The sequence below is a fragment of the Nasonia vitripennis genome, chromosome 2 (genome assembly GCF_009193385.2).
Source record: "Nasonia vitripennis strain AsymCx chromosome 2, Nvit_psr_1.1, whole genome shotgun sequence".
Classification (NCBI taxonomy): Eukaryota; Metazoa; Arthropoda; class Insecta; order Hymenoptera; family Pteromalidae; genus Nasonia; species Nasonia vitripennis.
This window is the reverse complement of record NC_045758.1, coordinates 15353435-15371232: the sequence shown is the minus strand read 5'-3', so window position 1 is coordinate 15371232 and position 17798 is coordinate 15353435. Positions and strand designations below refer to the sequence as shown.

At 43.9% G+C, this 17798-nt stretch overlaps 1 protein-coding gene across 2 annotated transcripts in view; it reads right to left on the bottom strand.

Moving 5' to 3' along the window:
• Positions 1–12455: 12455 nt before the first annotated feature.
• The window catches only part of LOC100121068 (lachesin), a 149613-nt gene continuing 144270 nt past the window's right edge, over positions 12456–17798 (bottom strand). For both annotated transcript variants that reach the window (XM_031922889.1, XM_031922890.1), the window contains one exon: positions 12456–17715. In XM_031922889.1, coding sequence (XP_031778749.1) covers positions 17624–17715 — 92 coding nt within the window. In that variant the 3' untranslated portion in view covers positions 12456–17623. The remainder of the gene's footprint in view (positions 17716–17798) is intronic.

Here is a 17798-nt window from a genome sequence, read left to right as displayed (position 1 = left end):
TCGAATACTAGAAAATGCTTTTGCTTCTTTACCTTTTTCTTGCGGCTTTTAGAAGATTCTGCTTAGCTGTACATTGCTAAATAAGCAGTATTTTAGAACGAGTTGTACGGCAATATTGGAGCAGTTACGAAAGATTATATTGTTGATGACATGTTACCACTTAGACGGTTGACATTGAATTGAGTATATGTGGGGGCTTCACGAAGCTATAACTATAATTATTATTCAGCCAATATAATAAGTACTCTGTCAAAATATTAAAAAAAAAACTATTTTATTCAAGCTTTTCTTGTTATAAAAAACCATAATAAATTATACAATGTGACTTATCTTCGTGCCGAACGAAAAACTCGATACAAGCTGAACCCCGCGTACCGCGATCTAATTTACGCAGAATAGTATATAAGATGTGCAACTTAAAAGCTGCGCGGATAAAAAGCCAATCCCTTAACAAAGTTCCCGCGCCCTTTATGCAAGTTTTACACTACTTGGAGAGATGAAAAAAAAAGCGTACAAACATAAGGTCGAGACCGCGCAGCGGGTCGTGGCGTCGCGCAGTTGCAACTTTTTGCATATTCTCGCCTGTATAGTACATTATACCTATGCAGCAGCGCCTTGTCACGACTCGCGCGACTTTTTGCCTGCCTCGCTATACCTACGCAACAGCCAACCAGCGAGCTACAAACGCCCCTGTACCTCTTTCCCTCCACACCTTGAAAGTTCATCGGCTAAAAGCCAGAGACAGCAATTCGAAGATAATTAGAGTAGACGCAAGCGTCGAAAAAGCATAGCGGCACACAGCGCCAGTCTCAAACGCGCAACAAACTTGCCTCGTAATTCAGAGCCAGCTGCGCGCTAGCATTCTATGCACCGACGCGAAGACGAAGCCGCGAGCTCTGCAGTTGTCGCTTAATAAAGCGCCGAACTCTCGCGCCCCCGCGCCGTGTATATAATGTATAAACGCCTATTTAAACTACGCGCCGTGTGTCACGAGCAAATAGCGCGGCGGTTCGCGTCGAGCTCTCAATTACTCGCGACAATTATACCGACTGTATAATTCGAGAGTGTAATGAGCCCAGATTGCCATTGTATACCGCGCGAGAATAAAACACGATCGCGCGAGGCTAACTTATTTATCGTGCGTGGGAGAAAATTTGGGAAGAACGAGAAAAGTCGATGGTAAAATGAAGGGAGAGACGCGCGTAGATCTGTGCTCGCGCGCGCCGTGGAATTCCAGGGGCGCGAGTTATGCGGCGCACTGCAGGTATGTTGTAATTAGCCTGCGCATCGCCGCGCGCGAACTTCATTCGCAAGGACTCGCGCCGCGCGGGACTGATCGGCCCCCTCTACCCTAGCTTGCTTGTTATGCACGTATATGCAATAACTTTAAAAAAAGTAAAGATAATTATTACGTAACTTGCCATGCCTGTTTTATTTTGTTTATTGGTGAACAACTAAAATTTTCTTTTCATGTATTAGAATGACATACAAACACCATAAGTACAATGAAACGGGCATTCTTGTAACATTCTTATCACTAACATGAAATCACTGACTGTTCTGATAAAGTGAAAGTAATTATTGAAAAGTTCCATCCGATTCCAAACACGATATAGCCCGCACATATCGCGCAGAGTTTCTTCCAGTCCAAAAATCATAATTCGGAATGTCGTTCGTCGAATCGCGCAGTCCCGAATGATCGGGAGTTTTCAGATTCCGTCTGTGTATATCCGGTCGTTGACTCCTCGCCTCAATTGGCCATAGTAGAACAGTGCAGACGGATTTTCGTTCTGCAGCTCCAAACTTGATCAGAGCGGCTATTCCTCTCCCTCGGACATAGTTTCCAGCGCGCTGCACCGACGGACGATCGCGGTCACCCGGATCCGCGCGAGCTTTGCTTTCCCGCGCGGAATTTGGTCGCGCGTGGAAAATTCTAACTGCTCATCGCTCCTACGGGAAAATTAACATCAGACCCGCGATGCTAGATTCTTGGGATGTTATCCGTACGACGAAACTGCTGATTATAGCTACGAAAGTGCGATCGAATAGTCTAGTACATCTATATACCTTATACGTATTTCGGAGCGAATGGCGGCGGGTAGAATAAAGCGAAGAAATCAAGCGCAGCAATGAAACTGTTCGCGGAGAAACTTTTCTTAAATGCAATGCATTCAGCGGGCGGTCTGCAGTAGCTTTCTCTCGCGCGAAAGTAAAACAAAGAAGTCCAAACGAAATTAAAAACTAAACTGAAATCCGTTTAGCCTCTTAAATAGCGAATCAACGCAAAGATATTCACAAAGGGGGAGAGAGAGAGAGAAAGAGAGAGAGAGAGAGAGAGAGAGAGAGAGAAGGCGGCAACTCAACGAAAAATTTGCGCACTCTCAATTCAGCCGCTAATTAACGCTAAATCTCGCTCCCGGCGATTCTGTATATATAGCTACCGTCGAGCGGCGAGTTAAGGTGGTTATGCAAATCCGCTGAAATTTCACACTCACCGCCGCGGCGGCGAAACTTGGCTGGAATTGCAAGACATTGTTTAGTGTTTCGCGCAGTCGAAAAAGATGGCCCGAGAGAGTGAGAGAAAGGGGCAAAGACACAGCGGTAGCAACGGCGAACGGAGGAAAAAAAAAGATAAAGGGCGAGCCTCGCGCTGTACTCGCGCGGTTGAAACTTTTGCCGACGCCGCGGCGCAGTAGCGCGCTAGGAACTTAGTTATACAAGGGGTGCGCGGATCGTGTATAGATATATACATATAGAAAACCCGCAGTGCTCTCTTTCGCTCGGCCGGGCGTTTTAAGAGAATACGAACGAGTCAGCGAGGAGACCCCGCCACGGACAATGTAAAATTAATTATAATTAGGCTCCATTCAGGCCAGATTCCGCGCGCAAAGTTCCTTCTCGCGCCCCACCTCGCTGCATCCCTCCACGCTCGCTCGCTCGCGCGATGCGTCACTTCGCTAATTAACTGAAAATTCGCGTGCAATTATTTGCATTTTCGAGCTTGCGCCCGCCCTCCGCGCGTATAGCTATAGATGCAGTAGTGGGCTTATGATTATGCACCAGGAGGATCGCGAGCGAAAATTTCGTAAATATAGTTTCGATTTCGGAAATCCTGGTCCTTTGACGCGCCGCGGGAGCGAAACAAAAAGAAGAGCATACACAGCCGCGAGCTTGCGTCCGAGCGCGATTCTCCTTTTCTGCCATGGCATGCCTATATAGCTTGCTTCTTCCTTTTTTTTTATATCCGCAGCTCGAGGATGTTACCGCGGGTATTTGGAGAGGTTTTCAGTATTCTCGACGCGAGTCCATCGAGTTCGGAGTACTTCTTAACCGATTCCTGGAGAAACTTTTAGCCTCGTCCTTTCTCTCTGTCCCTCGCGCGCTTCCTTCTTTATATATATATATATATATATATATATATATATATATATATATATATATATATATATATTTTGTTCTCCTCCTTCGTCCGCTGCTTCCATCCACTTCCCGATCGAAGCAAAACTTGAGCTAAGGTTTTGTAAAGTTTTTCCAACTCCTCTCCCTCTCTTTCTTTCTCTGCCGTTCGACTCCACCCTTCCTCTCTTTCTCTCCACTTTTTCGAGATCCCTCCCCCGCTGCGTCCGCCAATACCACTTGGCTTCCCTGGTGCTAGACCGACGGCTCTGGGACTAGTTCTAATTCCGCACCTAATTCCGGCGAATTAAGGCCTGGCAACCACCCTCGTTTTCTCACTCCTTTCCGGCCCTTTTTACTCGCGGTGCAGTCTCTGCGTGCGTGCGAGTCTTATCGCGATTATCGCCCTATAAACTGAATTCAAGAAAAGCTTCGCTGGGGAGGAGACAGACAGTTAGCAAAAGAGTGGAGTGTCCGGAATTTTCTTTATTTATGTGACGTTTTTATTGTAATTTCACCGGTTTATTTTTCGTTTCACTTTGCACCGGTTCCTTGATAAATCCGAAAATAAAATCGCCTGTATTTTTATTTCATAAACTATCCATAGTTACCTATAGTTAAAAATTAATTTGCGGACAACAAAGGGAGAGCTTGCAACCTGTTACATCAACTCTGTTCTTAATATCAGAGGAACTTTGTTAATTGGAATAAATTAATTGAAAACGGGATAGTTTTAATGTTGCATACAATTTTCATTTAACTTCGACCAAACTTGTCAAAACGTGATTCCTTTGAGATCAATGAGTTTATTTTTTTATTTTAAAGAATATAGCTACGATAAATCGACACATGATTCTGTATTAAAAAATTCCTTAAAAATAAGCTTACAAAATAAGCTTACAAAGTATTGCGTCGTCGCGTGTAGGCATTAACCGGGACTTTATTTACGTCATAAATTCGTCCATCCGACACGCGGACGCATGAATTTTCCGAAAGCGACATCGCGTCCCATTCCTTTTTCCGGCGCCCCCGCAATAACGCTGCAGCCATATAGCCATAGCGTCAAACCAACAAAAAAGGCATACGCACTCCCCCTCGAACGCCTTAAATAATCCAGAAGCGCTGCAGCCCGCGATAATGTGCGTATCCGCGCGCAGCAAAACACGAAATAATCGAGACAGAGGAGGTCGGAAAAACATCCGGCAGGAGGGCAACGACGACGGCGACGACGAAGAAGAAGAAGAAGAAGAAGAAGATGGGACGAGAGAGATAGCGGAAGGAAGTGGCGTAGGCTGGCAAATGCAGGCGCGTTATAAGCGCGCGGAAGGGAATAATAGGGTAATTGTTATGCCGGGGCACGGTAGTGGCGCGCGGGATCGGAAGCGCTTATCACTGATAAGACACGGTTGGTCCCGGACATACTTAGCGGCCTTAAGTCTTCCGAGCGGCTGCAGCCTGCTATACCGCTTATATATACATACGCGAGCTGCGCGTGCCGCTTTGCCCACCGCTGCTTGGCCCGGCCACGTAATCCGATTCGAAATTCCCGCCTTGCCCCCCTCGAGTTTGATACAGCGCCGCTGCGTCGCGCGAAAATGAGCTTACTTTTTAGATTCTTCTCTTTTCTCTTTCGAAGCTGCGCGTATATGATAATCGTGTTTACCGCGGCGCCGGCCGGCGGCTTTCTGCTTCTGCTCTTTTGAGTTTGAGCTCTTCCTTTTTACGTTGACGGTTTCGCCGATCTGGGTCAGCGTTACTTTGCACTCAGGGAGATGATAATTTTGCGTGCTTTGTGCGTTGATAACGGTTCAGTAGAAAAATCAGACTGTGGTCAGACGACGCTACTTTTCATTCACAAACACAACAAAACTCATTCAACTTGTATCCCAAACTACTTGGCGCATAAGCAAACCTTCGCTATACCCGATTCACGGGCTCATCCAGACGCACATAGACGCGGCGGCGTGCAATCGCCGAAATCAACTCAATTTAGCCGTTGTCGCGCAGCCTGATCTGTGCATAAGCCCCTCTGAGAGTTTCGCGACCTTGCCGAAAATCTGCCGCTCGTTCGAGAGGCCCTGCCTCGACTTTAATGGGCGCAAAATAAGTTGTTCGAGATAGAGGATAGCAGTGTGTGCGCGCGCGCGGCAGCGGGGGCGTAATTTTCCGGAATTAGCAGACAGCGCGCGGGCTCTGGAGTAAATCGCGAGGTTAGCGTAATGGCGACTATTTGCAAGGGGGACCGAATTTCCCGCGAATTCGCGCAGCGAGACGTCGGTATTCGGGTTCAGGGAAATTGCGTCTTTAAGGAAATAAGTCGGCGGCTCCAACTGTACCGGTCGAGCTCTGCTGCCGTCGTCGCAATTACTCGGTGTAGACGCTTTTCTAGATGCTTCTTTCACCCCCCTGTCTCTCTCTCTCTCTCTCTCAAAATAGTTTGCACGAAATCGCGATCGCTCTCCACAATCCGTTCATCTGAAATACCAGTCGGGCTGAAATATTCGCGTACGCGAATGACTGAAAATCATAACCACACGCAGCTCGCGAGGTAGCCGCGGAATAAGTGGATACAGCGCTCGATGCAACAATAGCACACATACACACACACACACACACATTACCGCAGCAGTTCCCGCGACTGCAGTACATGGAGTACACGAGATACACAGCATGTACCGCAATCCCAGCGCCATAGGACAGAGGGACGGTCGGCTCGCGCGCAGGAGTAGCGCGTCGATCACGCTCGGCGCCTGGAAATTAATTAAAATGGAATCCGGGGCCCAAACGCTCAGCAGCAGCAGCAGGGCGAAAGGCAACCGCGCGATTACAATTCTAGAATGCGCGAGGCCCGCTCCTGGATGAAGGAACGGGGCCAACGTGCTCTACCGCCGGATGAGCTTCGCGCTCGATGGGCCACTTGCTGCTGCTACTGTTCAGAGGGTGGGAGCGAAAGCTCGGCTGCCACGCCAGCATCCCGACGCTTCGGAATTCGAATTGTAATTTCAAACCGCGAAACTCGAAAGTGGCTCCGCGTGCTCCGCTCTCTATCCTCCCCCCCCCTCTCTCTCTCTCTCTCTCTCACTCTCTCTCTCTCTCTCTCGCTCCTGCAAACGCTCGAACACCTTGTATATGCCCGCTGCGAAATTGCTCTTTTTAATTAAATAATTCCGAGACTGCGCGACGCGTACGGCTTAATTAACTAATTTAATTACTAATCAACAAGCTCCACGCGGAAAAACTTAGACTCGGGACCTCAAGCCGAGCATAAACTATGTACACAAGCGAGGATCCAGCAAGCCGAGGGCAAACTTGCCGAAGCGGCCCAACTTTCCCCGCATCCAGCAGACGGCGACGAGACAAGCGCTGCAGGTCAATGTCTTCTTTTCCCCGCGCGCGCGCGGACTCTCGTTACGTATCCCCGCTGCACCATAGCCAGCGTTATATCGCGAAGACAATGGCTCGACGCGATGATTCCACATCTATCCCTCCTCTCTCTCTCTCTCTCTCTCTCTCTCTTTCGTGCTCGCATTGTGCGAAATCGCTGAAGCTTCACGCGGCGGCAGCCTACTCGGACGTTGATGAAAAATCGACCAGCTGTGGCGCGGCAGCCTGCATCGGTCGAGTGCTCTTCATTACGTCCGTTTTATGATTTTTTTCATACCCTCTCGATTTTTCGATTGCCATCGCCACCGAAAAAAAGACGCGTGAGTACGCGGTGTACAGGGATGTGGGCTTGTATCGGAGCTGGACTATATCTCTCACTATGCGATGCTGTGTGTAACGTTATTTCCGATCCCGTGCGCGGCGAAAGATTACTACTATCCTACCCTGTACTCTGTTCTCGTCAGATTTTTCTCCGACTTTTTGCGGGAGGAAGGCTATTATTGTCCAGTGGATTAATTTTTTAATTTCTTTGCCGCGCCGACTACGCCCCACTGTACACTCCCTCGCGCGCGGCTATTACACTGGTCGAAGCGAGTTTCTCGGCTTGTTTCGTTTCGGGCGCCGTTTGTTTGCTCGAGGAGAAAATTGAGATTCTTTTCGATTCCAGCTTCGGGGAAGAAGAAGGGGCTTCTTTCAGCAGGAATTTCAGCGATCGCTACAACGAGCCGGATTCGTTTCTTCGTAGTGTGCGCTTATAATATTTTATTTAGATCGTCACGAGGCGCATAAAATATTCCCCGACGCTAACTACTTACTCGCGACAAGTTTGCCGATTCTCAGAAAAAAAATCAATTATGCACGAGTAGCTTCTGCTCGATTATTGAAGAGATCCCTGGTGCCTCGCGAGTGGCTTGATTTTGCCTAAACGTCTTAATTTAATCCCCGCAAAAAGCGCGCGCAAAACATGCTTGGTCGTGGCGAATTATCGCGCGCGCGAACTTCGCCAAAAGCTCAATTCGAAGAAGAAAGGACCGACGAAGCTCGCTTTTGATAAAAAAGCGCGCCTTTGGGGCCGTGTCAGACTTCACTTTGAATTCTTGATGAAGAGGAGCCAGGCGTCGTGACGCATTACGCATTAAATCCGACCTCATTTACCGCCTCGCGGTAATACGGGAGTCTGCTGCAGCCTGTGTTGCCTCGAGGCGACTCTCTCTCTCTCTCTCTTTCCGACCCCCAGCACTGTATGAAGGCTAACCGAGTAAGCAAAGAGAGAGCTCGCGCCCACCCCCGCACGTACACATGCTCGCGCACATAACACACACCAGAGCGACAAGTACCTTCATCTTCCATAAGGCGCTTGTTCGCTTTATTAGGTCGCTATATCGCGAGGGCCTGCCTGTATAGGTGCATTATATATACATGTTTCTCGAGCACCTGCGCGCGCTATACTAAACTTCACTGCCGCTTCTTACGCTGATCCCGCGTGTACACTCTTGTGTGCAGCTTCTTTCGAGAGGGGACTCGGCCAGGTTGTGCAGCTCATCGAGGGGTATGTACTTGCGCTGCTATATACGATTCGACTTTGATTTTTTTCGAGATGTACTGCATTAATTGCCCGCGGCGTGTTGCGTATTGTAGTATTATATGTAGCAAAGAGAAACAACGAAATATATAAATAAATGAATAACCTAGCTTGCGGCTGTTTTACGGGATAACGAATTTGACAGTATGTACTTTGGTTTAGATAATGTTTTAATTCACGTATATTAAATGTTTGCGTTTGTTTTCGGAACATATATGTTTATATAATATATAATAATATATCCCGCCCATCTCTTGTTTTTTCAATATAAAAAATTTAATAACCAGATACAAACACACTTTCAAACAGAGTTCGTATCGCGTTCCACGAATTCGAAAAAATAGACCGATTGTAATCGTGTATATGTAGGCTTCTGTTGTTGCCGAAAATTCTATAACTATGCGCGTGTTTGCCTTTGTTTTCAAAACATATAGAGGTTATTATTTTCTATAAACAATAGCATAGCGCACAACTCTCCTTTTAAATGAAATATTCATCCTGTGTCGTCGCGTTTTTTTTTATGTAGTTTTTCCCGATACGCGAAAAAACGAGATCCAACCTACATAGCGCTCCCATACTCCTTGATGAAATCTCCGCCACTTGTATATAACTATATGTATATAATATATATATATATATATATATATATATATATATATATATATATATATATAGCAGGGTGCGCATTACAGGCAAAAGTTCCGGAAATCGGATTCCGCTGAAATCCGCGAGCGGCATATATAGGTACACCTAGCCCTGGCCCCGCGGCTTAATCATCGTCCTGTACACATTATATACACTGTAAATCCATCGCATACCTTCGGCCATAAGCTCGTACCGCGGACGAATATAAAAGCGGAGCTGCGAGCTGGAATGCCGCGAATATTCGTGCTACTGCGGCTGGGAAAAGGGTTATATCTCATATCTACAAGAATATAATAATACACGTGCGCGTATGAGGCAATAAACCGAGCAGCCGTCGTCTATTATTCCCAGCGCGCGCGAAGCGGTTAAGGGGAATTATTTCTCTTCGAGACGAGGGGAGCCTAAATATGTGGACTGCGAAACTTCTGGGATAGTCCGGGAGGGATTTGACACAAGAAGAAGAAGTTAGGGCTAACCGATGGACGTTATCCATTGCTGTGTGTATATAGTTCCCTTCTACTCCGGCTTCGTTATCCTACGTGTATAGAGAAGATATACAATAGTACAACAGCCGGAGACCTTTGAACGGTTCACGAAGGTCTGAGAAGGCTTTTGAATTACTTCGTGTTCTGAGTAGATTATTTGCGTCGGTGTGTAAAGTAAAGTGTAGTGTGTTCATTGACTGTAGGTTAAATCGTACAATTATATTATATTGACATGTGAAAACTTGAGCTAAAGTTAGGAAAATTGAGAGCTATTTTTCGAAATCGTGCCATATGTCTGAATACATCTCGATCAATACTACTCGAGTCGCTTTTGTTCTTATTCTATTCGACGTTGAATAAGTCATGACGATTCATATTTTTGCTTCATTTAAACGATAAATCTAAGCTGCGACTGTTCAGTTCGTTTTATTCGTTCAAGTAGTGTAGTAAATTTAGGCTTTTTTAATTTCGCGCCGCTGCGCGCTCTCCGTTGCGACGTTGAGAGCGCGCGCGCATGCGTCGAGTTGCGCGCCGCCGCTCCGCCAGTCCCGCTCGCGAGCACGCGAAGGGCCCGCGCGCGCTGATTCCTGTTAGGACTGCCTAGCGCTTTTTTCTCTTTTAGAGTCACTGTTCTCTTTCTTTTATTTGTATAGTTTCCTTTTCCTTATTTTCAATAAAGCTTACACTTGCTGAGGCTTTTCCCTCTAAACCGTGAGGGTTTTTACGCCAAAGCAAGTGCTTTTTGTGTACCGCGAAATCGTATGTGTTAATTAAAAAGAACCCTTCACTCACTCAACCCTTTCCTTTTGTCGGAACTCACTCTGAGTTCTTTCACTCGTTCTAAGATTATTATTCAGCGACCAATAATTGATTTAACGAGCTGTCAAAAAAGGTCTGAAATATTCACTTCTGATAACGCCATATATTGGGTTAGTAATCATTAACTTAGCATTATCGGCTCACTAAAAACATCAGTACAAACGTATAAGTAATAATACTAGTTCTTCTACAGACATGTTTTTGGATTCTGTTCCCGTACACGATATTAGGGTTTCGGGAATGTTAAATCATATAAAAATTGATATAAAATCCCTTACCAAGTTTGGTGGTATAATGACTATGGTCATAAAAGATCCCGTGGCTTTTTTCTTCCTCGAGTCCCCCAACAGACACACAGCCAGCCGCGTATAGGACGATCAAGTTGTCGTGTACGGCCTTTGACAACAAAACTTTCATGTGCTGTATAGGTACAAGTTATATTATATACCTACTCACAACCTACATAGCATACGAATGTTCTGCTCTGCGACGTGGATAAAGAAAGACAGAAGGTATCTCTTGCGTTGAGTTATTCGGAAAGAAGGTCGAAATCTGTTCTTCGCTGTATATGCTCATATCGATTAAGGCTTTTCTAGAAGAACAATGGAGTTTACGAAAGATTCGATAGAGAGGGGGTTGCCTTCACCCACGCCGTAAAAGAAAATACGACGCAAGCGTCGAGTTGCGCGCTCCGAAAAGAAGCCGTTAACTTGCCCAATGAGTATTTTATACAGTGGAGCGTTAAAAAAATGCCTCGTAGTAGGTAAGGGCTTTACGAAATTGTAGTCGATAATCTCATCTTACTCTTACTTTTATATTGGAATAAAGCTATACCCTTGTCGTCGTAGGGAGAAATTCGTTCTAATTGCTTCGCAAGAGTAACTTTTATGCAAATTCGAAAGGAAATATTGTCGAGTTATAGCGAATGCGAAATCGGATGCCCAGGCTGAATCGGAATGGCATCGATTGAATTTCGAGGGACGCCTTGTAAATGCGCAACAGTAACACTCAAAGTAAAGTTACCTCGATCTGCATAAATTCAACGGGAAGAACAGATCGTTACGATTCGACAATTTGCCTAATAGATTTGAGGAACGTTTCAAGCTGTACAATAGAATTTCAATTGCTTCTTAAACTGTATGTTTCGACATGGGACATCGATATCGAAGAAATTAAATATGAATTTGCGACAAGAAGTGTTTAATGTTTTAATTCCGATCCGGCTCGTAACCATGACATAACTGAGTACAAGAAGTAGAATTTCATCTCATGATTGACTCTACATTAGAAGAGCAATTAATAGACGCAGCCTAATTTTGCACATAAAACTTATAATTTTGGAAAAGCAGTCGAGAGCCAAGTCGTAAATCCAGCCGCACAGCAGAGGGAAAAGAGAGGCGTATCCCTGTTTATTAATCCTCAATTGGTATGCATACTCCCTCTCGCGCTGGTCGGAGAAGGTTGAGAGAAAGGCAAGTCAAGCGTCGGTTTGTTTAAAGGCTATAGCAAGGCAGCCGCATTAGCCAGACACCGCCCGGCCGCGGCAGTGAGAGTTTGTGAAAAGCCCTGCCAGCGACAGATTGATCCGCCGGATGGTAGATAGGTAAAGGCTTTTCGCATCACTGGGATTAATAAAAGTCTCTAATTGATGTATGATCTTTTTTCTCCGCTGAAAGTGCTCACGTACACGCGCGGCCGACTATATCGGAGACGGTGACTGACGTGTAATATTATGGCGCTTTCGATAGCTCGTGTTTGATCGAGTATTCGAGAGACGGATTATCATTGTTTTATTCGAAAGGATTTCACTGATTTTGACAGCGATGCAACATGGAGTTAAAGCTACGGATTCGAATAAAGCGTGTTTGATTCAAACAAAAATTAGCTACCCCGATGGTAGAAATATTAATGATGTATTTGTTGGATGTATGTATTATTGTTGGATAACTTTGCAGTTAAAAATTGTATGTAGATACTTCTTATTGCGCATGCTTCCATTTAGTTAAAAGGTTGAGGAACAAAAATGGTTCGTTATTTTCTACCAGAGCATGTAGAAAGAAAAAATTTGGTCGAATTGTGACAGTTTGTGGATGTGCAAAACGCCGGAAAGGGATACGAGGAAGGCAAATAAATCAAAATATGGATTTATCGTTTTGCGAGAATAGCATTCTCGCATATTTTTTATTACATATCCGATGTCAATTAATCACATAGGAATCTCTCGACAGTCTCTCACATTCGGATTCGGGTAACAACATTCAACTCAACGCTGCAAAGCATAGATATACAGTGTTTAATAATACATTGTGTGTAACGTGTAACATTGTGATATTCGTTATCCAATAGTTTGTTTTGTTTCTCCCTGTTAGCCTTATTATTATTATATTTATATATTTATATTTTCTGTATTTATATATGTATACATGTATACCTTCGCAATAATTCGTTCTTGTGAAGTGCTTCTTTAAGACTAGACGGTCAAGTATTGTTAGATTAATTCGTTCTTCTCAACCAGCAGCATTCAAAATAACCCCATCAGAGGCTTCGTCGTTTTTTTTCATGTATCTTATTTGGGTTATCCTCGTCGCACTGTAAACTACGGCTTATATTTATATTTTATATATTTACTCCTGTATTTACAAAGTTTCTTCGCGTCCTTTACGTAGCTATTTGCTTTTTTTGACGCGCGTATTTCACGCCGCTCGCATCCATCTTTTTTCCTTTTTTTTCTTTAATCAATAACAATAACAGTTTTTATTATAAAATTAACGTTACAAATGCATCTTAATAAAATTAAGAAACACTCTTAGCAAGTGCTCGTCAATCATAATAAGACAATATTTTTTTTTAATTTCGCAAGTTCTCGAGTGTTACGATCCAAAAGATAACTCATTTTTTTATAATTTTTACTAATATGCTACTATTTGTACAGATATTATTGACAAAGTGACAAACGCAAAATGTTTGGATTTTTGAAAATAATATCTGCACGCGACGAAGAAAACGTGAACTTATAAATAGACATAAAACATCTTATAGCTTTACACAACGGCAAATACACTACTATAATAATGTATTTTGCGTTTTATACATCATACAATATAAGTGTTTTACAATTAATCACCGTAAAATTAATTTAAAACAACATTCATGTATGTTAAATTTAACGCGTATTTTTTAAAAATATATTAGCTTGATAATAACGTATACAAATTGATGAGAACATATTGATCCACCAATTTATGAATTTCAAAAAAATTAAAAAGAAGCCGCTATTTATCGCAAATGACAGCACTGTAATGTCTGAAATGTTTTTAAAGCTAAACCGTTTTTCACATTTTGATTTGTTTATTTGACATTTCCGTCAAATATATTTTAAAATTTACAAAGAAATTTCACCTGTAGACTCTAAAATGTGTATAGTATAAAAATGCGTGTAATCGTATCGAAAATTGTGATTGCGGCAAAATCTTCCGTTTTATATAGAAGTATTCAACTCTCGACAAAATGAAATCCACACAAAAGAAATCGAATTATTTCGTTCCTCTCGTTCACTATTATTATTTTTTTTTTACATTTTCTGCATTTTTTTAACAAAATTAAGCCAGAAAAATAATATCCATAAGCTTTCTCCTACTCTTAATAAAGTGAAAAATTGACCTTCCACATCGCGTCAATTCAATTCCACGATTCAACTCTCGACGCACATTACAATTCGTGAAACAATTTGCCCGTGCAAGTCGTTTGCAACGAACGCGTGCAATGCAGAGTCGTCGCCGCCTGCAGGAAAGCAAGAAGCGTCGGAGGAAAAGCAGCGATTCGCGTGCTTTAGCGACACGATTACCGCGGAGATCTCAGCGGTAAATCTGTGTAAGCCTCAAGAGTCCTTCCTCCCGTCCTTAATCCATCGCAAAGCCTTAGCCTCTTACTTGCTCTCTCTCTCTCTCTCTCTCTCTCTCTCTCTTTCGCTTCGCTCTGCTGAACCTGTTGCTCTCATACTCGTACACACGCGCACACGCACACATTCCGACGCAAAGTAGAGAGACTCGCGACGACGGCGCACATTATGCATAATTCCGCATAAAAGCTGAATTCGTTTAACGCTGCACGACACGTGTCTTGATGGTGTCGCGGAAGAGGGGGAGAAGAAGCGGCTGCGCGGAAGTTTGGCGAATTTAATTTTTGCCGACGAGCGCGCGGACCCCGAGTGACACATTTTACATTGTAATCCAGGCCGATTTGCATGAATTTCGGGCAATTTCGTTCGGGCATCTGCAGGAAAAAAAGAGAAGAGGAGCGAGAGAGAGAGAGAGAGAGAGAGAGGGCGCGCGAGGAGGTATTACAAATTGCTTTCGAGCCGCGACGCGACGGCGTGTCTCATTAAAATTTATGTTCCACTGGCTGCTGCCTCGATATCGAAATCGGAGAAATAGGCCGATAAAGGAGAATTCCAATCTCTTTAACGCAGCCGCGAGGCGCTTTAAATAAAGCACAAACACCATCCGACATAAAAGATTCTCATTATACATCCAACGGGCTCTCTTCCTTTCTCGCGCGCTTCTATATATACATTACAACCGCGGGAGAGCATAAAAATCGTGCCATCGGATAAGTCGCTCGAACTTATCGGAACGCGAAATCACTCCGCCATAATACCTCATCCCCCTCACTGCGAGGGAGGACAAAAATTACGACCTTCTTTGACGGTATTATTATGCAATCGCGCTCCACGCCGAAAAAGGCGCGGGGGAGTGTAGGTGCGAGGGAAGCATTTTATACTCGCCGGCTGCTCCCGACGAGCTTTTCTTTTTTAGCCGTCGTCCTTCTACTTCTTCTTCTCTTCTTCTTTTTTTTTTCATATCGCCCAACCCGCGCTACCGAGGACTTTTACAAATTATAATATTCGACTTTTTAATATTCGATCCCGCGCGCGCGCGCGCGAGCGCGACCCCCTTCCTTCTCGCGGCGCCTCGTCGTCGTTCCAGTGCGAATCTGACGTTTCAATCTGAAGTACCCAGATGGGATCTAGCGATTCTGTTCGAATGGGATGAGGCATAGGGGGTGGAGCGAGACTCGAGAATTAAAGCGACGGAATTGGGAGGGAGGCGGTGGACGAGGCGTCGAAATGTCCTTTCTGCTACTCGATTCTCTCTCGCTCTCTCCCTCTCATTCGAGACTTTTTCGCTATTCCTTTTATTTCTCTCTTTGGACGACGCGCATTCGTATGCCGGCGATATTGTGTCGTATTTGCGCCCGTGCTGCGCGAAGAAAAAAGGAAAGCTCGCGCGAGGATTAATTCGGCAGGCTTTTGTACTGCTATGGGAACGACGATAATAGTTTCATGGCGGCTATTATTTATGCGGGCAAGAGATGCTTTGACTCAAAATTTTTCTCGTCAATGATGACGCTTTGGCTTATCGTGTGTACTTTATTTACAGTTGCAGAATGGTACTTGATTGCGTAAAAAGTTTTAGGATTTTGCTTATTCAATTGTCATCCCATAAGTATTGGTTAGTTATTATTTCATGAGAATCTCCCAAGCGTTTCGGCAATAAAGTGATTCATTCATACGCGGAATATTTTTACAACGAAACAAAAAGCAACGTAAAAGAGCTCATCTCCAAATATTGACTCTGTGTTATTGATTGGGTATTTCATGGCTATACCGGGGATTATTCCACATTCCAGCTTATCTGTCAATATTCATTTTCGTAATTTATCTAAATACAATAAAAGTTGCTTTAGAAATATATTCCGTGTGCAGTTCGTTACTTTTCTAGATTAATTAACTTAAAAGCATATTCGCGCTCTACCCATAAAAAGGGTCCTGTCCTTATTACGATTTTAGCACTGGAGCACGTATTATGCATCCGGTTGGTTATGGGATAAACCTGGTGCGATTCGGGTTCGTTACTTATGAAACGAATATAATATTTTTGTAATATGTTCATTCGATATTCCCTATATTACACTACGAGTAGGGTACTAACGATTATTGATAACTGTTTTTTGTATTTTGATGTTCAATGGTATAACTTGAAGCGCGCATTGTTCAAAAATATGTTCTACCCTATTGAGAAAAAAATCTGATTGGGTAGACAAATCGTATAAAATGTTTCTACGTTGAAAATGCGCTTGCGTACCTACACGTATCGTAGAATTCACACTGTAACATCCAGTAAAACTACATAATCGTTTTTTTGTCAGAACTGGTTTTCATCATTGAACGCTCGATCACCGCTTTTTTATACTTTATAAACATGCACTTTCGCAAAATCAAAATTCTCGCTTGGCTTTTCACAGTGCATTACCATATGAATGGAATCGACAGCAAATTACGAAAAACAATTTCAGATTACAATTTTCAATGATTTATCCTTTCAATGGCTTGTCGCGCAGGGAAAAAGTTTTACCGATATTACAGGTGAAATCGGTGCATCGATTCTGAGCAATTGTTTTAAAATATACTGTAGTTACATTTATTGGGTCGTAAAAAAACACGTCAGCCCTGTTCAATGTTGAATATTGTATTAGCTCTCACGTTCGGTATGACAAATGCATAAATAAATAAATCATCATTTGTGTTTTCAAATTAAAACGGGTGTATCTCTTCAACGACAATAAAAGTGTCCCTGTATACATATTCAACATCAAAGAGACGACAACAAGTTCGTACCGAATTTATGTACCTATATACATAATAAAAACTTTTTCTCAGTGTAAGCTACATGTATACCGACTGAAGCGTCACTTCATCCCCAAAAAAATAATAGAATGCTTCCCGCGTTCACGCGCATACACAAACAGGCGCGCAGGCGAACGAGCGACGCGAAGGACGCGAAATTTTACACAGTAATTATCATCGCTTACCGTCGTTGCATTTATGCGTAATATGTTACATCGAAAGCGATTAGGTCTCGTCTGCATCAGTTTCCACGTGTCGTATTTCGTCACGCTGTGTCATCTTACACTTCTACTTTAATAAAGGCTTCGTTTTTTGCTCTCTTTCTCTCGGCGGCTCATCTCCACTGGCTCTATAAATCTAGCGACTTGTCGCCAGTGCCTTCGTCTAGCGAATCTCGGCACAAGCGTTCGAACGTTATAACTACACGAAATGTCGCTGGCTACAGTTTTAATTTTCCTTTTCCTCCGGGCGCTCCCCTTCCCCTTGTTTCTCACTACGACGATTACGAGAGATGCGGTGTGTTGCGGTAATCGCTGGCTTCTGCTGCTCCGGCTTTTGCACATTATCACGTCTGCGGAGTAGCAAGTGCGCCTCGTTTAAGAGCAAGCGCAAGCACCGCTACACGGCTTATCGGACGATCCAGGCGGACACCAGCAGCAAGGATATCAGTGTCGAGGCCACCACCGAGCTCGTCGTCCTCACCGCTTGCACTGACGAGGCTGGAAGCAGAAAAATTCTAATTAAAATCACTGTTTGTACAAATTTTACGCAAGTTTGTGAATGGATCCTAATTGCGTTTCCG